At 36.6% G+C, this 27820-nt stretch overlaps 1 protein-coding gene across 7 annotated transcripts in view; it reads left to right on the top strand.

The window, feature by feature from the left end:
• Window positions 1–27820, top strand: part of PBX3 (PBX homeobox 3) — a 221938-nt gene that overhangs the window by 111539 nt on the left and 82579 nt on the right. The window contains exon 1 of one of the 7 annotated variants that reach the window (XM_047830101.1): window positions 12351–12414. The exons of the other annotated variants lie outside the window; for them this stretch is intronic. Within the exon in view, the coding sequence (XP_047686057.1) occupies window positions 12375–12414 (40 nt within the window). The 5' untranslated portion in view covers window positions 12351–12374. Of the gene's footprint in view, window positions 1–12350; window positions 12415–27820 lie in introns of those variants that run through there. 7 annotated transcript variants of the gene reach the window in all.

The following is a 27820-nucleotide window of genomic DNA, read 5'->3' as shown; positions in this document are numbered from 1 at the left end:
ACAGTAGGAACTAAAGAATTCTAGGTAGCCAGTGAGAGTATTGCTACTGTGATTAAATCTGGATAGTTTGAAAGTCCGGTGGCTAATCAAGTATGTTTATGCACTGGGAAAATTAGGAAGAAAGGTTCCAGGAAAGAAAAATGACTGTTAAAATGGTCTGTGGAGTACATTTAAAGATGCTCAGCTTCATTAGCCATCACAACAGCTCTTGTACAATTTCCTCTGTTCTCTTAATACTGAACTTTGCCCAGGTGTTTATTTTCTTTTCCTTTTTTACTAATCACACTCTTAAGAAAAATATTTTTTTTTCTAATTATATAAATGCCCCAGTAAGTTCCGAAGTAGGTATTGTTGTTTGAACTCAAGCAGTCCTTATCTCCTTAAAGAAGCAAGTAACAATGAGGAACATGGATTATAAAACAGTAGAGAGTGTTCCAAAGTGGGTTCCATGGAACAAATGTTCTGAAAGATGGTGTGGAAGGTATTTTGGTAATCGTTTATCAGTGCATACTGTGGCTGTCTGACATGCCTTAGATTATAGAGGACACAGCTAGGAATGACATGAGGCATCATTTGGTCTAAACTTCTTGCTTAGAAATGGGCAAATTGGATCTCAGAGTTAAGTGACTTGCCTGTGCTCAGGTAAGTTTTGTCTGTGCTCATAGCTAGTTTTGTCTTTCACTTTTGCCGTTTGTACATGCATGACAATGATACTAACATTTATTGTGCTGGCACTGTTCTGAGTACTTATTATGTACACATCCATTTAAATTGGCTAACTTTTGGCCACACCAGCATCTGAACCCAGACCTTCTGGCTCTGGAACCTCTTCATGGTAAAAAATCCTTAGAATTGGTTGATTTCATTACTGTGAGTAAAAGTGATTTTCCATAAGGCCAGATGGCTCAAGGAAACTTCCCAACTTCATTCTCTTAAAAAGAAGAGGTCATGTTTCCTGTTTCCTGGAGAGCGAGTCAGTAGCTGTTACTGATATTTGAATATGCTCTTACATTAGGCCTAACCCATGTATCTTTATGAAAAGAAATTCAATAATCCAAGAGAAAATAATTGTATTTCTTAGGGAATTTCTCTAGTATCTTTATAACAGTATTTGTTCTAAATTATAGATTGTAGCCTTATCTGCAGTACTTCATTAGATAGATGAAAATATAAGCTTCTTTCCATAATAATTCCTGTTTAGTATGATTTATAAAATTATTATTAGTATGTTTAAATGGTAATCTGGATGTTTCTAGCTTCTCTAAATGAGCACGAACTCTATTCCGATAGCCCTTAAGGGACTTTCAGTAATAAGGAAGAACTGATCTGATTTTTTTTTTTTTTGGCATAACATTTCTCTTTTCAAAAGATCCCAATGCACCTCATAAATGGGAGGATGGTGTCACCCATCTGGCGCACTAAACACATTATGTCAGATGTACTATAAAATAGCTAAGGATTGGAACAGATAAAGATTACCTAGTCTTACCTATATAAGAATGTGTGAAATTGTCATTAGCTGCTAGTCTGTTTCCATAAGTGGTTGGTGTGAGAAGACCTCTGTGAATCATATAGTTAAATTAGGCTTAGGGCATATGTCAGGAAAATGTATGTTGTGTGCATTACTTACCTGCCCACCTGCTTGCCTTCCTGTCCTGTTTTTTGTCTTCCAAAAAGAAAACAGTTTTACCTTTTTCTGATCACAAAATTGTCTTTGTTTATTGTTAAAATATCTTTTTAAATTTATTTCCTTATTTTTTATTAGATTTATTATTTTTAAAATTTTATTATTATTATTTTTTAATTTACATCCAAATTAGTTAGCATATAGTGCAACAATGATTTCAGGGGTAGATTCCTTAATGCCCCTTACCCATTTAGCCCATCCCCCCTCCCACAACCCCTCCAGTAACCCTCAGTTTGTTCTCCATATTTATGAGTCTCTTCTGGTTTGTCTCCCTCCCTGTTTTTATATTATTTTTGTTTCCCTTCCCTTATGTTCATCTGTTTTGTCTCTTAAAGTCCTCATATAAGTGAAGTTACATGATTTTTGTCTTTCTCTGACTGACTAATTTCACTTCGCATAATACCTTCCAGTTCCATCCACGTAGTTGCAAATGGCAAGATTTCGTTCTTTTTGATTGCTGAGTAATACTCCATTGTATATATATACCACATCTTCTTTATCCATTTATCCATCGATGGACATTTGGGCTCTTTCCATCCTTTGGCTATTGTTGATAATGCTGCTATAAACATGGGGGTGCATGTGTCCCTTCGAAACAGCACACCTGTATCCCTTGGATAAATGCCTAGTAGTGCAATTACTGGGTTGTAGGGTAGTTCTATTTTTAGTTTTTTGAGGAACCGCCATACTGTTTTCCAGAGTGGCTGCACCAGCTTGCATTCCCATATTGTTAAAATATTTAAACAACTCTGAAAAGTATAAAGAGAAAAGTAGCAGTGACTTAAATTCCCACTACTCAGAGATAATCACTCTTCCACATACTGGTAAACACTTACATGTATGTATTATTTTTCCAAAACGACTTCATTATACTGTTGTATAGCTGGCATCTTTTACTGAATAATACATTATGGCCATCTTTTCATGTTAGCAAGTGTAGCTCTACATCATCCTATTTATGTGGCTACATAATATTCCATGATGCCTTTTCCACCAGTTTTATCAGGTATTATACATTTGCTGTAATCACAAATATGTCTTTAATTACTTTAGACTTTTTTGGAGGGCTTAATTTAAAATATAGCATTATCAGGTGCTTGTGTGGCTCAGTCGGTTAAGCGCCCAACACTTGAGTTGGGTTCAGGTCATGATCTCATGGTTCATGGGATTGAGCTCCACATTGAGCTCTGTGCTGGCAGCATGGGGCCTGCTTGGGATTTTCTCTTTACTTCTCTGTCTGCTCTCTGCCCCTTACCCACCTGCATTCTCTCCCTTTCAAAAATAAAATAGGGGCGCCTGGGTGGCGCAGTCGGTTAAGCGTCCGACTTCAGCCAGGTCACGATCTCGCGGTCCAGGAGTTCGAGCCCCGCGTCGGGCTCTGGGCTGATGGCTCAGAGCCTGGAGCCTGTTTCCGATTCTGTGTCTCCCTTTCTCTCTGCCCCTCCCCCGTTCATGCTCTGTCTCTCTCTGTCCCAAAAATAAATAAACGTTGGAAAAAAAAAAATTAAAAATAAATAAATAAATAAATAAAATAAACACAAAAAAAATGGATGGTATTATCCTCAAATGGAAGTTAAATTCATTCATCTAATTATTATTTATTGAATGTTTACCATATGTTAATCACTGTTTGAGGAACTTAAAATATATCTGCTGCCCTTGTGGAATTTATATTCTAGTGAAAAAACAAGTAACGTTATATGACATGTTAAAATAGGTGAATAAAGACAACTCTGCCTAGATTGCGAGAGGAGACCAGAGAAACAGTCATCATGGCTGTTTTATTAGAGGATGGGTAAAGTTGCCAGAGGCCTCTGTATGTGTCCAGGAAGGTGGAAGATGTATCGTTTTCAGCTTCTATATCTCGTTTCCAGTTAACAGGGTCATGCTTTGTTCTAAAAAGGCAGATGTTGTTTGTAACTTTGCTATAATGCAATATATTTCTACTTTAAGAATTTTTAAAATTTCAGAAATGTCAACAGTTACTTCTCTTGAAAATATTTGTATTCGTGCTTCATAGTATTCAGTGCTATACTTTGGTGATTTCCATATGATACCAAAGTACTTAATTTGCTGACTTTATGATTGGGTTCCTAAGTCCTTTGTCTGACTTGAGTTTTCCTCATAATAATTCATCTATAAAGGGGTGAATTGATTTTTACGGCTATCTTAGGTAAACACAAGATAATGCCCTCTACATGTAATTACAAAGCAGTTACAGTAGCAAATCTAAGATCTTGTGACATCCATTATAGAGATCTCATAATTTTCCTCAATGATCATTTTTTAAAATATCACCATGAAAGAATTTGAAAGCAAGCTCAAGAAATACAGTTTAACGGTCATACAAGTAACGAATTGTCATCCTAGATTGATGTCTGTGGGACCTTTCACCTGAGATGTGTCCTTGGTTCTACCCAAAGTAGTTTTTTTATTTTTATTTATTTATTTATTTATTTATTTATTTATTTATTTAATGTTTTGTTTTATTTTTGAGAGACAGAGACAGAGCATGAGTGGGGAAGGAGCAGAGAGAGAGGGAGACAAAGAATCTGAAGCAGGCTCCAGGCTCTGAACCATCAGCACAGAGCCCGACGCGGGGCCCGAACCCACAAACCATGAGATCATGACCTGAACTGAAGTCGGACGCTTAACCAACTAAGCCACCCAGGCGCCCCCCAAAGTAGCTCTTTTAAAATATCAATTGTTGGGGCACCTGGGTGGCTCAGTCGGTTAAGCGGCCGACTTCGGCTCAGGTCATGATTTCGCAGTCCGTGAGCTCGAGCCCCACGTCAGGCTCTGTGCTGACCGCTCAGAGCCTGGACCCTGTTTCAGATTCTGTGTCTCCCTCTCTCTCTGACCCTCCCCCGTTCATGCTCTGTATCTGTCTCAAAAATAAATAAACATTAAAAAAAATTAAAAAAAAATAAAATATCAATTGTTTTGATAGAAAGTTAGAAGACATGGGTAATATTTTCAAGGTATGTGTTACTAGAGGAAATAGCTGTTCAATAATAAAACTAAGACTCATAAACAAAACAAAATTTAATAACTTCTAATATTGGACCCAAATCAACTGTAATAATGATATTGATTGCCATATTGATGCTTCCTGTGTTCCAGGCACTGTGCCTAGCATCTTGTATGAACTTTCTTATTCAATTTGCGTAAGAACTCTATGAGATAGGTACTGTTATTATACCCGTTTTACAAAGACAACCAAACTGGAGATGTTACATTGATTTTATTAAATTTCTAATCTAAGGCCATACATTTACATTAAAAAAAAATAGATTGTATTCATCTTCTGACCATATTGTAGATTGAGTGTAAGGAAAAACTTTGTCTGGTAGAGAACACTTAAAATGCTGGCTAGAAATAACTTTCTTTCCTAAGCATGATTGTGAACTGGTAGTGAAGTAAGGAGACAGTGGCTAGAAAGGATAGAGAATGAGTCCACAGATGTAAGAACTGACATTTGTTCTGGCAGGAATAGAGAGGGTTGGAGGGTGAGGGAATGTCTGCCGATCTTGGTGACCTGGAATGTAGGTTTTCGAGGGCCAGATGCAGCTTAAGAAACAAAATCAGAGATCTTCACATGAAGCCAGAATTCTTAAAAGGTAAGTATTCTGCAGGTGAACTTGCTCTTGGCTCTAGATAGGACGAGCCTGAAAACTCCTAGCCATAACCTACATTCAACTGATTTGAGGATGGAATTCCCATTGCCTTCCTGTCTCAAAAAAATTCCAAGCTGAAAATTTAGTTTGAAATGAGTTATTCATGCGCCCAGGCATTTGTAAAATGTGCATCTTCTCTGAAAGAAAGCATTTATACTTGGATGTCACAGAATTTATGAAGGTAAGTTTTTGAGGGACATGGGTTCACAATTAAAAAAGAAAAAGAAGTACCTGAGTAAAAGAGCCACTGTGATTAAGAGTTAGCAGAAGTATAATACTGCAGAATTAGGCTCACAAAGACTGAAGCTATTTAATATGAACAAATATAACAAATAAAATCACTATGTTTAAAGAATTAAAGAAATTAAAAGAAAATAGGGCACCATTAAAATTAATAAGACAGATGTAGAAAACAAAGAAAATTCGTAGAATAGGCTTAAGGAGAGCATTAGTGAAATAGAAGACAGATATGAAGAAATTACCCAGAATACAGCACAGAGAAGGGATAGAAAATATGAAAGGAAAAAAAAAAAAAGATAAAGAGGATAAAGTAAGAAAGCCCAACAAACATTCAGTCTATAGTTTCAGAAGTAGAGAATAGAAAGATTGGAGAAGAAGCAATATTCAAAAGATATTTAATTAATAATGTGTCAGAACTGATGAAATATGAACATTCAGATTCAGGTAGCCCAGTGAATTCTAAGTGGGGTAAATGGAAAGACATCGTCACTGACATATGCCACAATAAAACTGCAGAACCGCAAAGATTAAAAAAATTTGAAATCAGCTGGAGAAAAAAGGAACAGTGAATAAACATAGCTAACTTTTCAATAAGACCAGTTCAAGCCAGAAGGCAGTGAAATAACTTCAAAGTGCTGAGAACAAATAACTAGAATTGTCAACCTAGAATTGTCTACTCATTGAAAATATCTGGAGCATGGGCAAAATAAAGGTGTTTTCAGACATAAAGTTAAAAATGTTCGCTACTAATAGAATTCCACCAAAGGAATTTCTAAAAGATATATTTTTTAAAAAGGAAATTTTTTAAAAAGGAAATTCCCCAGAATGAATGTCTGAAAAGTAAGAATAGTGATGGTAATTATAATAAGTATTGACTATATAAAATAATTTTGTGTGTATTAAAAAGTTAAGATAGCTTTAACTGGATGTAAGTTGAGAAGCTATGATTACAGTTAAGGCATTGTAAGGTCCTTTTATAAAGGTGTTCATTAGCAAGGAAATACAAATTAAAACAACAGTGAGATATTGTGTACACGACCCCTGATTGGTAAAAAATAAAAAGTCTTACAAAATCAAGTTTTGGTGAAGATGTGGATGAACTGGAAGTTTTATTCACTGGTGATTATGTAAATTGGCATCACCACCTTAGAAAGTATTTGTTGTTGCTTGGCAAAATTTAAGATGGATAGAGTGAGAGCAGAAGGAAGGAAGGAAGGAGGAATGAAGGAAGGAAGGAAGGAGGAATTAAGTCTTGAAAACTCACATGTATACCAGAGACCTTTACGAGATTGTTCAGAGCATTATTGTAAACTATAGATAAAAACTGGAAACAACTCAAATGTTGATCAATAATAAAATAGATACATAAACTGGGGTTTATGCTGATGATAGAATGCCACACAACAATAACTATGAGTGAACTGTTGCTACATTCAAGAACATAGATGCATATCACGCATATTATGTTGAATAAAAGAGGCAAGACATTGGGGCGCCTGGGTGGCGCAGTCGGTTAAGCGTCCGACTTCAGCCAGGTCACGATCTCGCAGTCCGTGAGTTCGAGCCCCGCGTCAGGCTCTGGGCTGATGGCTCAGAGCCTGGAGCCTGTTTCCGATTCTGTGTCTCCCTCTCTCTCTGCCCCTCCCCCGTTCATGCTCTGTCTCTCTCTGTCCCCCCCAAAAAAAATAAATAAACGTTGGAAAAAAAAAATTAAAAAAAAAAAAAGAGGCAAGACATAAAAGAAAACATACAGTATAATTCCATTTATATAGAGATTCGAAAACAGGAAAATTGGAGCTGTATTGCTAGGGCTGCACGGAGATGACAATAATACCTTTTAAAATATTTAAAATATTAAATAAAACGAGGAACAGCTTATCACAAAAGTCAGAATAGTGAGCAGAGCTTCAGTAGGGTAGCCTCTGGCTACATATGTCTATAAGAGTATTTGAAATGCAAGTGCTCAGAATTCAGATGTGCTAGAAGTGTAACATATATTGGATTTCAGAGGCCTTAAAAATAAAAAGAATATATAATACCTCAATAATAGAAATTTATAGTGGTTACATATTATAATGATAATATTTTATATATATTTAGTTAAATGAAATACATTAAAATTTAATTTCATCTGTTTTGTTTGGTTTTACATTAAAAAAATGTGGCTTCTAGAAAATTTGAATTCTCTGTGGCTGTCATTACATTCCAATTGGACACAGCTGCTCTAGAGGCTGAGGTCAGAGTTGAGATTGGTACGAGACCAAGGGTTCCTTCTGTGAAGGTGGCAAAGTTATGTTGCCTAGGTGGTGGTTACAAGGGGCTTACTATATAATTATTCATTTACCTGTGTGTCTATATATACACATCTGGTGTGTAAAATGCATATTTCTGTTTATATGCCTTAAAATTTAAAAAGATGCTTCTAAGATATTGCTATTAATAGACCTTATAGAGTAATCATTTAAAAAACTGAAGTAGATGGTATAGCCTCCAGAGTAAAAAAGGAAGAAAAATGAATGGATGGGGCAGGAAAAAAAAATACAATTCATTCAGTCCAAAAGAATGCAGGAAAGGAGAAATATAGAAGAAACAGAAGTAGGATAAATATGAGTCATAATATGAGTTGGGAGACATAATTCCAAATATACCTTATAAAAGGACTTGAAAAGGTTAAAGATTAAAATAGTAAAGAAAAAATATAAAGATTAACCAAGAGTACTAAGCAGGTATCAAACAAACATCTAAACAAGCAAAAAAAAAAAAAAAAAACCGACCAACTTAGTTATTTATGAGATACACATAATACACATAATACACATAATACACATAATACAAATACATAATACAGAAAGGTTGATGATAAAAGGATGGAAAAAGATGGACCAAGTGACTATTAACAGAAGGAAAGCTACAATAGCTATATGGTAACAGATAAAATAAACTTGAAGGTCAAAGGGAAAATGCATTTCTAGAGATAAAGAGGGTCACTATATAGATAAATGGTTTACTTTGTCAGGAAAATTGTAACAAGCCCAAAATTATATATGCCTAAGAACATAGCTTCAAAAATATAAAGCAAATATTGGAGAAATAAATTCGGAGTCGATGTGGGAGATTTTAACATATCCCTATCAGGCAATGATAAAACAGACAAAAAAAAAAATTCTGTAGGTATATAGTAGAGTTTAAAAAATACAACTAACAAGCTGGACTTTGGAAGTGTAGAGAATATATCACTAGCAACTGCAGAATACATATTCTTTTCAAGCATACATAGGAACAATCTTTAAAACTTAATCATGAATCAAGCTTCAACAAATTGAAAAGAAACAACATCACAAGTCCCATATGCTGTTATGACGAAACAAGTGATTAGAAATCAACAAAAAAAATCTAAAAATAAAATAACCCCTACAATATTTAGACATTTAAAAACATTCTAAATCATGCTGCAGTCAAGGAAGAAATTGTAAGGTAAATTGTAAAATTTTAAAACTAATTTGAAATGATAAAGGTACTGCTAGTTATAATAACAAAATGTATGGGATATAACTAAAGCTTTATATTCAACTTTTTAGCTTGAAATGCTTACAAATTTAGAAGAAGGAAAAGGAAAAAAAAAGAAGGAAAAGAGAGATGAAGCACAAATAAATAATACTGGATTTGAAAAGAAGGATAAAATGTGGCAGAGATTAAAAAGAAAAAAAGGACATTTTGTCAATATATTTAACATGTTAGGGAAGTGGAGTGTTTTTTTAATTTAATTAATTTTTTACTCAATTTACATACAAGTTAGCGTATAGTGCAACAATGATTTTAGGAGTAGATTCCTTAATGCCCCTTACCCATTTAGCCCATCCCCCTTCCCACAACCCCTCCAGTTACCCTCTGTTCTCCATAGTTAAGAGTCTCCTATGTTTTGTCCCCCTCCCTGTTTTTATATTATTTTTGCTTCCCTTCCCTTATGTTAATCTGTTTTGTATCTTAAAGCCCTCATATGAGTGAAGTCTTTTGATATTTGTCTTGCTATGACTGACTAATTTTGCTTAGCATAATACCCTCTAGTTCCATCCATGTAGTTGCAAATGGCAAGATTTCATTCTTTTTGATTGCCGAGTAATATTCCATTGTATATATAGACCACATTTTCTTTATCCATTCATCCATCGATGGATATTTGGGCTCTTTCCATACTTTGGCTATTGTTGATAGTGCTGCTATAAACATGGGGGGGGGGTGCATGTGCCCCTTTGAAACAGCATTCCTGTATCCCTTGGTTAAATACCTAGTAGTGCAATTGCTAGGTCACAGGGCAGTTCTATTTTTAATTTTTTGACGAACCTCCATACTGTTTTCCAGAGTAGCTGCAACAGTTTACATTCCCACCAGCAAAAGAGATCCTCTTCTCCATATCCTTGCCAACATCTGTTGTTGCCTGAGTTGTTCATGTTAGCCATTCTGACAGGTGTGAGGTGGTATCTCATTGTGGTATTGATTTCTATTTCCCTGATGATGAAATGATGTTGAGCATTTTTTCATGTGTCGGTTGGCCATCTGGGTATCTTCTTTGGAGAAGTGTCTATTCATGTCTTCTGCCCATTTCTTCACTAGATTATTTGTTTTTTGGGTGTTGAGTTTGATAAGTTCTTTACAGATTTTGGATACTAACTCTCTATCAGATATGTCGTTTGCAAATATCTTCTCCCATTCCATCGGTTGCCTTTTAGTTTTGCTGTGAAATGGAATATTAATGGAAATAATACACATTACCAAACCTTACTCAAAATGTAGCAAATGTACACAGTCTTAAAAAATCATTAAATAAATTGAACAAATAGTTTAAATTTTGTTAGAAAACATTAGAACCAGAGGGTTTTTTTTTAATTTTTATTTTTTAATGTTTATTTATTTTTGAGAGAGACAGAGACAGAGCATAAGCAGGGGAGTGGCAGAGAGAGGGGGAGACACAAATCTGAAGCAGGCTCTGGGCTCTGAGATTTCAGCACAGAGCTGAACATGGGGCTTGAACTGAGAGCCACGAGATCATGACCTGAGCCGAAGTCAGATGCTCAACTGACTGAGCCTCCCAGGTGCCCCAGGACCAGAAGGTTTTGTGAGTTCTGAACATTCAAGAAAGGTATAATTTCAGTCTTTTACAAAGTATACACTGTTGCAGAAGTATACTCTTCAACTAATTATATAACACTAATATTGAAACAGGTTGGTATCAGTATAAAAAAGAAAAATGGTAGGGCAGTCTCATTCATAAACAAAGGTGGAAAAACTCTAAACAAAATACTATATTACCAAACAGAGTCTTGTGCACAGATATGTACTATATCAAGACCAGTTTCAGCTTACATCATTCATGCAAGATTGGGTTATCATTAGAAACATCAGTAAAGATATAGGACTTGGACAACACTGTCAACCAACTTGACTTAATTGACATTTTCTTCTACTCAATGACAGCAGTATGTGTTCAAGTACACATGGAATACTCACCAAGAAAGGATGCATAAAATGAATGTCAATTAACTGAAAATTCTGAATGTTGGCAAGAATACGGAGCAACAGGAACTCTCACGTTGTTAGTAGGAATATAAATTGGCACAACATTGGAAAATAACTTGGCAGTATCTTGTAAAGTTGAAGATTGGCACACACTATAAACGAGCAGCTCCATTCTTAGGTATATGTTCTAGAGAAAAGCTTACACATGTGTATCTAGAGACATGTACAGTTGACCCTTGAACAGCACAGGGATTAGGGGCAACAACGCCTGAAGCCATTTATACCTTTTGACTCTCCCAAAATTTAACTAATAGCCTATTGACCAGAATCCTTACTGATAACGTGAGCAGTCAACTAACACATATTTTGTATGTTATAAGTATCATACGCTGTATTCTTATAATAACGTAAGCTAGAGGAAACAAAACATTATTAAGAAAATTATAAGAGAAAATACATTTACACTACTGTACTATAAAAAAGCCATGCATAATTTGACCCCCACAGTTCAAACGTGTGTTGTTCAAAGGTTAAATGTATTTGAATGTCCGTAGCAGCTTTGTTTCTAATAGAAGAGGGGGAAGTAACTCCCCTCAAGTCCATCAGTTGCTTAATGTATAAATAAGTTGTTTTACATTCATTCAGTTATATATATAATGCAGTTGTGCCATAATATAGATGGCAAGTGACAGGAGACTTTTGCTTCTGGCTATAACTAAGACGCATATGTATCTCTCTGGCCCATGCATTAGTTTCTCTCTGGGGTACATAGAACTCCTAGGTTCTAGTGTGTTCGCATTTAGAAAGTAGTGCTAAATTTCCCTTCAGAAGAGTAACTAACCAATTTGCATTTTTCCCACTCTTCTCATTTTTAAGTGCATATTTTTGTTTTATAATTGGGATCACTTATTTTTACAATATTGTGGGTTTTTTTTTTCTCATGAGTACTACAATGTAAACACTTCTCATGTTAGCATTTAAAAAAATAATTTTATTGACTTCATAATATTTTGTTGAGTGACTATATTGTTGTTTACTTAACCATTCTATATTTATATGTTTTGTGTCTATCCATGAAGACTTTGGTGAGGATGGGGTCAGTTCATAGATATCAACTATTTGAAAGATTATTATATAATGAGAAAAGGAGCCTTTTTATATTTACAGTGAGCAGAATTAAACTTGGTGAGCTATAGGAAACACATGAAGCTGAACCAGAATAAGGACTGATACCCACTGTCAGCAAAACTAGAGAGATGTTTTTGGAGCTAATGAGAACTCCTACACCAGCTAAAGGTGGGTAGAACCGCTTGGTAGAAATAGGAAGCTTCAAGTATATACTTGAAGGATTGGATTTCATGGCATTCCAACCCTGAATTTAGTATGCCCATGTTATATCTCAAGTTGAAGGCAGATCCTGTTGGCCTTCCTTAAAAACACTTCTGGGGCGCCTGGGTGGCTCAGTCGGTTAAGCATCTGACTTTGGCTCAGGTCACGATTTCACAGTTCAGGAGTTCAAGCCCTGTGTCTAGCTCTGTGCTGACAGCTCAGAGCCTAGAGCCTGCATCAGATTCTGTGTCTTCTTCTCTCTCTGCCCCTCCCCTGCTTGCACTCTGTCTCTTTCTCTGTCTCTCAAAAATAAACATTGGAAAAAAAAAAAAAAACGAAACATTTCTTACATCTCTCCTTTTCTTTTTGGTCTCAGAATCTCCTGTCATCTTTTGCCTGAATTACTGCAATAACCTCCTAACCAGAACTCTTGATTCTAATTCTTGGTTCAATCTTGTTAATATTCTGCTGCCAGATGTTTTGCAATAGAAAGGCCTATGATACTGTATGTCATGATACTCAAACCTTTAATTATTCCCTATTGCCTCTAAGGTAACGCTCAAACTTTTTAACCTGCAATTCTTGGCTGCTGATAAATTGGACCTCCATTCTTTTATTCATTCAACCACCATTTATTGAGCACTAACTCTTTGCCAGGGACTATGTTAGATGCTGGTAATAGATGAATAAGATAAATCACTATGCCCAATAAGAGTAAGTTCCAAAGATCTGGGAAGGTGGGCTTGGAACAAGTTTTTGTTTGTTTGTTCATTTATTTTAAAGGAGAAGTAAAGGGTTTTTGAAGAAAAACTCATTTAGAAGACTCCTAACCTGGTTTAGAGACTCAGAGAAAGCTTGGCTTCTACCACTCCCCTGGAAGAACTTTCTGTCTTAGTGAGACTGGCCTGTTTTCTTTCTTTAAGTACACTTGGTTAATTTCTGCCTCCTGGTGTAGTTTTTTATTTCTAATACGAAAAATGTTCATACCATCTCCCATACTGTACTTTCAAGGTAGGTCATATTCCATAGCTTCCTCTACTCAGTGTGCTATGTATCTCCCTTCAGATCCGTACCTTATCTGAATCAGGAAACTTCTTTTTGCTTCTCTCACTTGTCTTTTTTTATGTGCTCATTATTTATTGATAGTGTTTATTTCAGAATGTAGTTAAAGAATACAATGACAGGAGCCCCTGGGTGGCTCAGTTGGTTAAGGGTCCAACATTGACTAGGTCATGATCTCATGGTTTGTGGGTTCGAGCCCTGTGTCCAGCTCTGTGCTGACACACACACACACACACACACACACACACACACACACAGCCTGCTTGAGATTCTCTCTCTTCCTCTCTCTCTGCCCCTCCCCAACTCACATACGTTCTCATGCACTCTGTCTCTCTCTCAAAATAAATAAATAAATAAACTTTAAAAAAATTCGATTTTGGGCACCTGGGGTCTCTGACTTTGGCTCCGACTGATGATTTTGCAGTTCTTGAGTTCGAGCCCCATATGGGGTTCTGACAGTTCAGAACCTGGTGCCTGCTTGGCATTCTGTCTCTCTCTCTCTCTCTCTCTGTCTCAAAAATAAATAAACATTAAAATTATTTTTTTAAACACAATGATATTGTTTCCTAATCTGTATTGCAACTACATTATATTTAAAGTCGGAGTTATTTTATTCCTTACATATGTATATTTGTCTTTCTAGTGAGATTACCAACAGCTTGAAGATATGTCATGTCTTACGTATTTCTCTGTCCCCCAGGGACTTGTGTACAAGTCCTACCGACTATCATATAGTAAGGTTTTAATAAACATGTGTTGAACGAGTACATATTGACTTCATAAACTAAATAATCTGGAGCTGTAATAATTGAACCTCCCATACTTGACCCTGAAAGAATCATGTCTCATCATAAAGTAAGCCTTCTCTGATTTTCACCCCATCCCCCACCTGTTTTAGGCAAATAATTTTTGGGTTGCAATTGCAGCTAGATAGGACTTACCAACACTTTTTCTAGGACTTGCGGGGCTGTAAGTCATTGTAGTGTCTCTGCCACACCAGATGGCATTACCTCTTCAGAGTGTGTATGTCAAGGAGCTAGATAAATGTGTTAAAACATAGAGAAATTAAGCTATATATGTAAGTGTGGCCCATAAAATCTCTCCTTTTCTCAGTTTTCTCTTTACTAATGTATTCTTTTATATCTCCCCTGCTATAAAAGTGGAATCTTTTATTCCCATCTTCTACTTTTGTATATCATGCTCCGTAACACTTGTAAAATTTGGACCCGTCTTTCCGTTTCCACATCACAGTTCTCGGTGGCCTTAGCCACGTTACATTTGAGCTTCTCTGTCGTCATTGTTAACATCATCATCAAGAGCAAAGACGACTGAACACTTACCGTGTGCAGGGAATGGCACTGAGCACTTGGGGCAGTTTGTTGTCTTACCCAGTTCACCCTCAATTTGACTAGATCTGAAAATGGCTCTTCATTGTTTGCTTTCTTTCCACCCCCACCAATGCTTTGGTTAATAAACTGTCTTGCTTAGAGTTCATCATCATACTCAAGTGCAGCTGACTAGTTAGCAGCTTTATATTCCATTCAGTGGTGATGGTTGTTTCTTGGTAGCGGGTGGAATAAGTGAAAAGCACAAGGGAAAGTGGGCGACCATAGTAACTCTTTACTGCTTTTGCCACCATTGTGGCAAATTGTTTGTGATTTGTGGAAATGGACTCTCTTTTATCAATGGTTGACTATCAGTTCCTTTTTCTGGAGAGAAGTCATTAGTTAACGCAGCTCAAGGATTTGTCTGAGAAGAGCAGCACATCAGTTAGAATGCTAATTCACTCAACTGGCAGCAAGCACAGTGAAATGACAGCTTGGAGGGGGGTAAGAGGAGTGTCTGAAAATGGCAGCAGATTGGTATTTCGAAAGGGGAGGGAAATTTCATAATGATGAATAAGAAAGATGACATTTGGTGCTCACATTTAACTTGCATTGGATGTCCATATAAGGGTCAGTATGCATAACCTCTCTTGATTAGGCCTCCGGCTGCCCAGCAGCTGACTGGGTGTATACCCTTCAGACTGTAACCAAAAGAAAGGCCTAGATAATTAGGCCAAGTTGAACTGCAGGAGGTAGCCAGCTTCTCTGCTGCCTTTTGTATATTCATGACCCAGCTTGATTGATGGAAGGACAGTGTTTGGTGACACTGTCATTTGCAAGTTGAAAGGTAGACTACGGGCTGGAGCCAAGATCAGATGTGCTTTAAAGAGTCTGCAATAAACTCATTTGGATGCTGATGATGTTCACATATGCATTTCTTTGTTTCTTACTGTTTCTCATGGACATCTGTTAATTTGTAGAAATTAGCTTGGCTGTTTTCAGTTAAAACCCCACACTAAGTTACAGGATAGTTTTGTTTAAAAAGTTGTACAAAGTTGCTAGTGATACAATGTGTGATGTGGTTCTCAGATGTTTTTATGTGGTATTTTCACTTTTTCCTTATGTAGGAATTTTAACTATATTTCTTGAATTGATGTACATCACTAGAAGCACATGACTCTTTTTCAGGAAAAAGTTAAATGGAATTTTTTCACGTATTTCACATATTTCGGAAAGCTCAAGCTCTGATGTCAAAAAGTTTTCCAGAGAATATTGCTTTTGTAAGGAAATCTCTCTTTATCAAAAGATATGAATGTCTGAGATTCCCTTTTAATAATTATAGTTCTTAAAACGGGTCTTTCATTCATTCTGAAACTCTTTTCTGTTTACTCAGAGTTGATTAATCTTAGACTTGTGGCAAATGAGTTGAAAATACTAAAGAAAGTTAGAATCCTAAAACAGAAACATGAGGTTAACCTAAGGAGCCTCTTCAAAATGTAGAACCTAAGTTGCCATAAACTATTACAAGAATAAATACCAGATTACGTTAATTAAAAGGATGCGAAGAAAGGGAAGGAAAGACTGAAAAGGCTTTTTGATGTACCTGTTTCATAAATACTAAGCTACTACTTAAATAGATCCTTTGAGAAATACCACATCGCTGTGAACACTGGTTACTCTTATCAATAGTACTTTTCAATACTTTTATTATTACACTGAGGCTTTTGGAAGATAGTATTGTTCTGCTATAGCTAAATGATCGTCAACCTGAAAATGATTTGGATACTTTGTCTGAAAAATCTTCGGTTGTGTATTTTAGATATGTTACCTGACTTCTGTCAGTTACCATAACTTCAGGTAATATATGTAACAGCTTTTTTTCGCTATAAAGTGCTGTCTAAATAGAAGTAGCAGCAGCAGCAGCAGAGGTAGCACCTATCGTTGTTGTTGCCATTATTATTATTATTAACAATTAATCAAAGGTTATTGCAACAGATAGAACACTTGTAACAGATAAAGCAGCCCTCCTATTAAATTTTTGTCAACTAAATGTGAGAGATCAGGTATGAAACTTTTCTTATAAAAACAAAACAGGAAAGAAAGACTTTACAAGGTCTTTCAGCTATTTTCCATATTAATTTTCTGACTTTGCTCCTCCCCACCAGATGCTAGAAAAGGCAGTGTTCTCCAACTGACACTAATGTTTTCCTAAAGAACGTTCTGGAGGATGTTGAAAACACACTCTGATCACTACAGAAATCATGCAGACTCCTTCTAAAGTTATTTCAGTCTTAACTGACATTTGAGATAAACATCTGAAACGTAGTATCCTAAATCTGTCTGTATAGTATTCAGAAATTCTTTGCTGTAATTTTTGGTAATTATTTCTAAATCAAAGTTATGTTTTAGTGGAAAAAGTATTAATATCTCCAGAATGTTAATGAAAATGTCATTTTCCTCACTTAAATCACATCTGATTTTCATCCAGTTTTCAAATACTGGATTTTCTTTTAGATTTTTCTTATTAGAAATTTAAAGCAAGGTATTTTTTTTCTGTGAAATATGATAGGAATAAAAAACTGTCTTACTGATGGAGACAGTCCCAGAATTTTTAAAAAAGAGAGCTGTACCTTCTTAAACTGAATTTAAATGTATTGTGTATTTTTCTGCTACAGAGCAATGTTCTTAATGTGTTAGTTACTATTCTTCTCATTAAGTCTTTTCAAAAATATAAAGGTGTCACTTTGTCAGGAAAGTCTGGGTCTTTCCAGTGATAAAATAAACTTGACACTTGTTCCATGAAGGCATCTTCTCCCTGCTTATCAGCTCTTCAATTTATGGCTGTGCTTTGAAATTTGTGCCTGTGACTCCCATCTTTGTATTTACTCCAATTAACACATAAACCCTAATTAGCCAGATCAAGGGACTTGGGAGTCCATAAATGGAAAGTGACATGGCAGAGCTTGGCAGCTGGCATCAAGGCAAGGTGACAAAAATAGGGAAGTATCAATTAGATGACATTGATGGTAAAGCTCTGTGTTGGGACGATAGATTTTAACAGTTCTGTGTTGCTGACTGCTGACTCTAGGGCAAGGATGTAAAAATCAGTTAGTGAAATGACAGCTAAGTTCAAGTACCGAACTTTAGGTAAATGCAAAACACGATAATAACAAAACCTGCACGCCATTTTAATTTGATTTTATACCATTATCAGTTGCAATAAATTATATATTTCTTCCAAAATCAATTTTTGTGAATTTCCCTGTAGGGTGACTTAGTTTCCAAATTTTGAAATTATGCCATAAATGTATAGCATTCTTATCTGAGTAGGAATGCAAGAGTCCTGAATTATCCATCCTTAGGAGTCTTACTTTCTCCTACTCTTAAATTTTTTTCAGGAAGAGGTGGTCCAAATGGGTGGATTTGGGAATATCCATGATCACTGTTCAATATTAACTTAAGTTCCAGACTGCAGTTTTAGATTACACATAATTCAACAGTGAAAAAAATTGAGGACTTTGTAAACATTATTCCAGTTTTAGAAATCTAATGTTACAAAAAGAGACCTTTGTCTCAGTTGGGGAGTGTTATCAGGCTTTGTGCATCTCATTACTTAGAGAGTAATGGACGTTAAATATACAAGAACTGGGGTGCTTCTCTAGTTTTGTGGTTTCAGCTATCTGGTTTCTAACATTGGTCTTTTCTTCAAGTGGGTGGCTGGGTATTTGTAAAGAAGGTTCTGGAGGGCACTGGGAACACTTTGTGATCAGTACAGAAATCAGGCATGCCCTTTAAATCTCTTGGGATCAAAGAAGATAAGATTTATTTATTTTTCTTTTAAGAATTGGTCCAAATGATAATTTGAATGTATGTGATCTATTAGACATTAGACAATAGAGAGCATATATATTTAGGTTTTTTTGTTTTTGTTTTTTTTTTTTTGTTTTTTTTTGGATAGCCAGTGACTCTGTAGGCTTAGTTGGTATTTTGCTTGAATGTAGAGATGGGTCTGTAGCTATTCAAGTGGTTGCTTGTATGCTTAGACTTTTAAACTGTGAAGTTTTAGTTGTCATGTACCCCTGTTTCAAGTACTGCAGAAAATGGGGGAAGAACTCTTATTTGAAAAGTCACTGTTCTAGAGGAGTATTTGAAACATTAGAAATCTGCCAGAAGGTCTATTAACATAAATGTTTAACTCAGACACACAAACATGTACCGAAATGAAAATGTTTCATGCATTAATTTGCTGCAGAAGGAACTAATGTAACAATTAGAACAACATTCTGCCTACTTAGACTTCAATTTCCTAGGGCAGTGATAATACATAGTGTTGATGTAGTTTAAGTCTTTTAGCATATACAATAGTTTATTCTGTTGTTAAAATGAATTCTTCTGTTTTAAACCATTCAAACACGGTAAACCCTAGATAACTGGAAAGAAGCATTAGGAGTATAATTTCTAGACTAAGACTTGGAAGTTCTCTCATCAGCTCAGGGCTTATTAGAAAAACTTGGAGGAGACCATTTCTTTCCTAGCTCTGCAAAGGAATGATGTCTGTATTTTGTGATTGTGAAAATACCAGATGCTGGCATAAAAGCAGGGAACCCAACTAATACAAAAGTAATCTATATGAGACTGTTTTATTTGCTTGCCATTTTCAGTCATTACTGTCAGCAGTATTTTGTGGCTGAGCTGGTAACCTGCCTTATAAGGAATACCCTAGCAGTGACCAAATATGTGCTGTATAGCTTTTTTTATACCAATGAGAGAAAATGAGACTTTGGAAATCAGATGGTTTCCATCCTGCTTGTGTAGCCAATACATTGACTTCTTTTTTCTTTTTCTTTTTTTTTCTTTCTTCTTCTTTTTTTTTTTTTTTAGCATGCTGATCCCAGTTGCATGGTCATATGTTGTAAACCACATGGAACTATTTCAAACTGTGATGGGGGAAAGTAGCAACTGCAAACATTCCTCCTTGAAGCAAGTGGTTGTCCTAAACTGAGCACTGTAGAATAAAAATGGAAACATAAAAATAGCAGTTGGAAAGATAAAACAGCATTTATAGTACTAATAAAACCGTTGTGGCTTCCACAGGAAAACATGCTTTGTAACCTAATGCTTACCTGAAAGGACTGTCGAGTTTCTGAGAGTTATAGCTGTTTTTGTAAGAGAAGCACAGAGATTTGCTTGAGGGCTGAGTGATAGATTCGCCTGCCTGAAGCATCCCAGTGTGTTTATACATGGCTTGTATGGCAGCTTTCATAAGACATTTACCCCATGATTTGCGATGAGCTTATGTGTGAATAATTAATGGCAATTAATCCTTAATTACAGTAATTAGGCAAGTCACAGGAAATTAAGCTGCAGCTGGAGAAGACCATGCCTGGGAAGAGAGGATTGGGGGCTGTGTGAATGTGCCATTTACTGACAGCATTACTAGGATGCACAGTATTCAGCAGCTTTGGCATTTCTATTGGCAGCCTTGGGTAGGACAAGAGTGCTCTGCATTAGAAGCAATCTATAGTTGTCTACAAGAGTTTTAAGTTCAAGTGCCAAAATGTTGTGTTGCATATGGTGATTATCTAAGTTTATTGGTTGCTATAACTCAAATGACTGTAATTGTTTTTGGCTTGATAACAGTGACATTAGAACCAGGAGCTTTTATGTATTCATAGGTTCTGTTGGCATGAAACATGATGCAACTTTTAGAAACAATTCATCCAGGTTTGCAATTATGAAATAGATAATGTAATTGTCTAGAAATTAACTGAGAAAATTTCAATCAGGAACAACAGCAGAACATACAGTATCTTGGTTGAGAAGTTAATTACTTTATTACTAGTTGCCTTTCCCAGTTAAGCATGGTGGTACACAGTGTTCAGGAAGTCTTTATTGAATTGAATATATCCTCCAAATGTAAAAATACCTCAAATTATAAAAACTAAATCATTCACATTAAATGCCAACAAACTTAATACTTAAGAACCTACAAGGTGTGTTTTAGAAACAAACACAGCATTCATTTGATTAGAGGGCAGCACTGCCCTACAAACCCCTGGAGAGAGATGGTCATAGTTCCCCTTTGGGAGTACAGAACTTCTTCCATTACCTATGTGGAATTTAAAAATCATATGGCCACTGTATACCTAGGTAAAAAGCATGTAGAGAAGTCCCAATGTATTTTTCATAATTTAATACAAACTTGAACATGAGAAAAGCATCTTTATCTGCCCGGTGAGTAGTATTGCCTATCATTCGTTTCTCTCTTTGAACTTCAGGGCACAACTGAAGTTGGGCCCACATATTAGCTGGGGCCCCGTATTAAACTTTCCAAACTATTAATCTGTTACAGTTATTATACATCTATTATGATAGCTAGAGTACTCCTAGTACCAACAAAACCATTGGGGAAAGGATGCCCTTGGCAGATAGTCTAAAGTAGATAAAACACACACACACACACACACACACACACACACACACACACACACACACATTTTTTTTTTTTTAACAGTCTATCTAATTTAGTTGGAGACATTTGTAAAGGCTCACCTTTTACACTAAAAAGGAAATTTAGGGATTTTTTCCACTCTAATTTGTGATCAGAAATACTTGGTGCAGTAGGCACTTTGGTTATTAAATGTTAAATATACAAAGCCTCATCTTTTCTTCTAAGACCACTCACTGATGGAGAGTGAAGTTATGTGAACATATATAGATTATTGCCTTCTGTACTTCTGCTTCATTTTAAAGAGGAAGTGAGTCACAATATCCTAATAATGGTCTTGATTTTATAAATGATTTTTCCCCTTGAAATAAGCAACACATTCATTTTAATATGTAGAATCGGTTTGCTAGCAGGGCGACAGTTTAAAAAGGCTTCCAACTGTGACACAAGTGCAACCATATTGCTTCCTATTACTCGCTAAGGTAGTTGTTTAGAAGAGAGAATGTTCTCCCTGGAAATGTTTAAAGTGCTGTAATTTTATTTAGGATAATGAGGATTTATAACCATTTTGCCATATGAAAACCTGCCTTTAGACAGAGTGAAATAGGCTGTTTTGGTTATTGAATGTTCTTAACTCTAGGGTGTATGTGTGTGTGAGTGTGTGTGTCTTACAGCAGTAAGTGTTTACCTTGGGGATTATGCTGGTTTATTCTATATGTTGACCTGTGTTGCATATTAAAATATTAAGTGATATAGTTCAAGTTTGGTCCATGTAAATGTTTACATTTCTTTGTGCATGCAATTTCTTTGTATTGGAACATAACTAAATAGAAAGTCTTTGTTCTTATTTATGCAAATAATTTTAACAGTGACTGCTGGGTATCCTTGGGGCCCTGAGTCTTTATGTAACTTTGCTCATATAAGTTGTACTAGAGGAAGTTATTTTGAGTGATGGTCAGGTAGATAGTGCACAGGGAGATAGTTTTGAGAGAAAAGTGCATAGCAGGATCTGTGTTTTTAACATTAAGTGTGACATTAATGTAGTGTGTATTATCATTAAAAATTAACCTGATAAATATAAATTTGACTTATATTATCAATACTATATTCTGTATCACCGTCTCAAAACCCACTGTGGAACAGTTTATGTAGGCCTCTGTGTCTGATATGGGAGGGGAAGAAAGGAACCAGAACAGTTAGAGATTTTTATCAGGTTTTTATCTCCTCACTGAAAATCTTAGCTCTCAAAACATTTCTAATTTCCCTCATTTGAAGGTTCAAACAGTTTCAAATTACTGCCCATGGATTGTTCTTGACATCCCGAATGGTAAATTTGAGCTGTGGAAATGCTGGAATGTGTTTTTGTGCTTTTCCTGAACAAGGGAATTCAACGGGTAAATTACAGTCATTTACTGGGAGTGTAATTTACTGAGAGCCTTTAGGCAAATGCAGGAGAAAGGACAGCAGCAGAACGGAAAAAACAGCATAAAAACTGTTTTGTGTATTTTTTCCCTTTTCTCATTAAGTATTTATTCACATAAGAGTTTTATGAATTAATGGATGGTCCCACAATTAAGACAGATAACCTTTATTCATTTTCACTTCTGATAGATCCAGTATTTGAAAGTGATTGCTATGTGAAAATTATAACCTGAACCACATTTCTGAAATTCTACTAGTTTATTTTGCATTTAAATCTGTGTTTATCTTACTGAGAATTATAAAGTGATCTGTTGCTCTGTCTTCAGAATGATTACATATTTCACTAATTTAGATTGTCACAATGGCAGCCATTCAAATAATAAAAGTTCTAAATTTTCTTAGTGGACAAATTAGTGAAAACACATTTCATACTTTGGTCTTGAAAAGTATTATTCTACTTCTGTCACATGCTACAGATGAATCTTATTTTGAAAAGAAAAAGACTCAGACCGTTTTGGTTGTCTGCAGAGTTTTAAAGCAACACAAAATAACCAAGCCATTTTATTAAAGGTTAAAGAGAAATTTTATGAAATTATCAACTAATTCTTTTTAATATAAGTATATAAACATCTGTGGCAATTCTTATAAACAGTTCTGACCAATTCCTTTCATGAAAAGCAGTGTGCTCTGTAGTAATTGCTAAGCAAACAGAAAGCTGTGTTGCAAAGTGGTTTTGTATAGCATATTGTAATTTGACACTTAAGTTGTGCCCTGCATTACCCTGTGTCATAATTGATGGCTAAAGAAAAGCACACGCTATGCTAATCATTTGTTAGAATAGCTTGTTAAATTGTGGTTGCCAATTTTAAATAAACTATGGAATGTCTGTATTTTAAGGTTTTGTAGTCTACAGTTTTAAACAGTCATTTTGAAGCTGTTTTTTAACTTTCTGTTGCATATGCACAATTCTGCCTTTGCACACAAGGTCAGCATGTTCGCCAATTTAATAGCATATTATCAAGAACAAAATCAATGAGCTGCGGGTTTCACACCAGTATCTCAAGGGACTTTTCTGTTTATACTTCCTTGTACTGATCCTAAATTTGGTGTCCTTTTAAAAACATCAAGATTGACATTGTAATACCTATTTTAAGTTCTTGTAAGTAAAAAGGTCCAGAATTAGAAAGTTAAGGGTGAATTAGAACATAAGGGTGAATTTATCTTCTATTTACCAAACATAGTGACTGGACATAAAGCATCATATGTTAATACAGAAGTTATTAACTACAGAATGCCAAAAAGAATTTTAGTGCAGTAGAATAAGATTCCGGAGATAAGATTACTGTGCATCATCAGTTTGTGAGTTCTCATTTTTTAAATGCAGGAGCTTTTACTTAAATAGGTGATGAGTCAGTTATGGCATATAAAGAGAGAGGAGTCCAAATGTGGTGAGAACATTGGCTTAGAATGGAGAGTAGTAAACCTCTACTACCTCTAGAAGAAGAGCTGAAGTATCATGAAGGAATATATACATTTAGACATAAAAGAAATGTTACTTCTGTGGAGAAAAATGATAATAATGTGCAGAGAAGTATTATTCATTTTTAGGAGATTAAAAATGACTTGAATATAATACCTTTAATTTGTAATAATGGCCCGACTGGCTGCTTCCTGTCTAAAGTAAACCTTTTGATCGGTGTCCATTTTGATCTCTTTGCCGTGTACTACAATGAATGGTTAAAGGTATGATTTTCAGTTATTGTACACATCCCTAATTAAGCCAGTAAAGACACGCATATGGATTTAGCTCTCAATCATTTAACAGCCAAATACGTAAAAGTAAAGGTTATTCTGTGGCCTACAACTGACCCCTTTGTGTGAAGGAATTTCTTGAGAACATTCAGGATTAAGTCACTCTGTTGTGTAAGAGGTGGCACACGTGCCTTACAAAAACACTCTCTCTTGATGGCATTATTTGAGAGGTAGATTTGATATTCCAATATTGTTCTTGTTGTATCTTACCAACACCTAACACACCTGCAAGATGAAATTTACAATAGTTTTGTTGAAGGATTTTGGGGTCTGTTTCGTAATGTATTTCATCCTCTGCTAAACAGTGTAAAAACTAAATACTAGGAAAGTTACAAAAACACGTAAAGCAACTGGTAATTTGTTCAAAAATTTGTAATGCCCTGCTTCTGTAACTGAAATTAAGTAACTTAATGTGTACATTTGAGATGTTAAGTTCTTAATTTTTAAAATAATTTTTGTAGGAGGCCAATATACTAAAAAATATAGCAAGATTTAGTCCTAATTTAGGTCAGAGAGCATAACGCTTGGGAAGTCACATTCTCTACTTCTTTGGTGAAGAAGATCTCCAACATGAGATATTTTGGATGATTATGACTATTGAGTAAAAAATATTTTTAAAGATTTTTTTTTGGTGTAAAATGTACTTTTGCAAGTTTACTGTTTATTTTAACTTTGAAGTACTTTCTCCCACGTCAGGTTATGGAAAGAAAAACAGTGACCACAAACTACAAGAAAATGTCCTTGACATAGTTTGATTGGAGGTGGAACAGCAGTAATACAAATTGGGCACCTTACTGAAGGGTTCGTGAGCATCCCCAGGGTCATCGGCCTTAATTTCTGTTAAGTGTGGCGTCGCCCACGATTACCCGTGGTTTCTGGGGAGTAACTCACTGACCCGTGGAGAGGTGTCTCCGGTCCTGGCCTCTTCCTCCCTGGCTGTGGGTTGTTGAAAGCGTCTGCACGCGCGCCGAGTAGGTGCGCGTTGCACACGCACCGGCCGAGCCAAGGCTCTTTTGGCTGTGCGCACACGCAGCAGCCTCACTCTTTTCCTCGAGTCCCGAGTTTTGCATAAAGATGTGTTAGGAATCTCCTTTCTAAAGATTCTAGAAAGATAAATAGTGGATGTGTGGGAGCTCAGTGTAAGCCCAAATTTTCTTTCCTTAGTAGTTTTTTGTTCTCAATCACCTTGATGAAACAATCTTGAAGCCGCTCCGCTTTCCGTGGCGTTTGGAAGGAGTCCCTGACAGGCTGATTTTCCACCCCTGTTGTGATGCTGCTTTCTCTAGTTAATATTCCTGTGTAAGTGTGGCACAAAAGTAAACCCAAAGAGCCCGCACAGGACACGGAGGCTGCTCCATTTACATTAATTATGCAGTCAGGGCGGTGAGAATTCGCTGTCAGCCCGAGGGGCGGGGGCGCGCTACGGCGGGAGCGGGAGCGGGCCGGCCCCGGGGGCCTCCCGGCGCGGCCGCGGGAGGGGGAGCCGGGATCGCCGCGGGCCGCGGGGCCGCGGGGCCGTCGCTCGGCGCCGCGGAGAACAATGGGCGCGCCCCGCGAGCCGCGGGCCGGAGCGGCGCCGCAGTCCTGAGCCGCCCCCGCCCCCCGCGCCGGCGGCGGCCCAGCCTGAGCCCCGCGGGGGTGGGTGGCCGGGAGGGCGGCGGCCGCGGAGGCCCGGCCTTTCCTGCCCGGAAGCCCGCAGCCCGGCCTCGCACCCTGGGGTTGGCACCACCTGGGAATCAGACCTGCTCCCGAGCCAGGGAGTTAGTCCTTTCGAATCCAAACCCGAACTTGATTTGAGGCCTGGCGACCCCAGAGGTTGGATTTCCCTGATTTCACTTTAGCTGGGTTGCTGCCGACTCCGGTTATCTCAGAGGAGGACGGCATAATCGCCCTGTGAACGTCTTCGACTGATTGGAAAAAATTCCAAACCAGCTACAAAACAAGAACACCCTGGGAAAATGGTGGTTACGAGGGGAGTGAGGAGAGGGGAGGGGACCAAAACAAAAAAACAACCCTTTCTAATCCCTCACCGTAAATATGCAGCATCCTCCTGGAGGTTTCCCACTGTAATTGGCTCTGAGGCATCCTAACTTAATGGCTATTTTTCAATGGGAGACTGAATTCCATAGGGAATTTCACAGGGAATTTAATTGTACAAACATTTGTTGAGTACCTACTATGTCCTAGGTGATGGGAAATTATTACCTCATTATTGCTGTATGGAAAACATTCCAGAAAATTAAGATTATTGCTCTTTCCAGGATTTAAATATGGAGGCCATAAAGAACAGCTCTTTTTGTCACCACTATACCCAACCCCACCCTTTTCCCCAGGACTTGGCTTTAGTCAAGAAGTACTAGGGAAACTAGGGAGGATGAATGTGCCTTTTCTATTCTTTTAGCACTTCTGAGGAGCATCAGTAAAGATTATTGTGCCGTATTTCTACAGTGTAGTTTATGCATCTGATTGTGTGAAGTTAGAATTGTATGCTTGCAAGGAGTAAGCAGCCACATATCCATGCCAGTAGAACAGAACAGTGAGATTTGGAAAGATTAATATAAAAGGATAATTTTTAAAAGCCTTGCCCCTTTTTTGCATTTGCAGAAACAATTCCGTGGTCATATTTTGTACTTTTCTTTAAAGGATGGTGTGTGTGGCATTTTCACGAGTAAATTGTGTCATATTCAGCCAGGAGCAACCACACTGAAAATTTTTCCAAAAGGAATTAGGCCATCTTTTCAAGGCCACATGTAGTTGCTAGCTATGATGATACTTAGCTCTATCCCAGCCAAAAAAAATAATTTCTGAAGAGACCAGTGCAGTACCTTTATCATTTTCTGTGTTTCTTTCAATAAATAAATAAAAAGCATTATGTAAAAAATGGTAATACTTTCTTCTGACATTTGTACTATGCCCTTGTTCCAAAACCAAACTAGTTTTGAGAACAAATGTCCTTAGCTTCTCTGGCCTATAAGGAAAATGTTGATCCTTTGATACATAGTACATATTTTTAAAGTCACTTCTAATTGCTTAAAACATATTAGTGTGGATGACTTTTTCTCATGTGCATACATAAAAACATAACTTACTAGAATGAATATCAAATCATGTGAAATTGCTGATAGTATCTGACCTGTTTTTATTTGAAAGATGTCAATTTCATGTGGTTCAATCAAAAAGACAACATTGGTAACACATAAGTGAAATGAAAAAGCAGAAAAGAAAGTACTTAGATACTTAAAACCTTTGTGTTTAAATGTACACATGTACAAAAGATTGCATTTGATGTTACACAAATAGAATA

This window comes from Prionailurus viverrinus, chromosome D4 (genome assembly GCF_022837055.1).
Source record: "Prionailurus viverrinus isolate Anna chromosome D4, UM_Priviv_1.0, whole genome shotgun sequence".
Classification (NCBI taxonomy): domain Eukaryota; kingdom Metazoa; phylum Chordata; class Mammalia; order Carnivora; family Felidae; genus Prionailurus; species Prionailurus viverrinus.
This window is presented reverse-complemented; position numbering and strand designations above follow the sequence as displayed.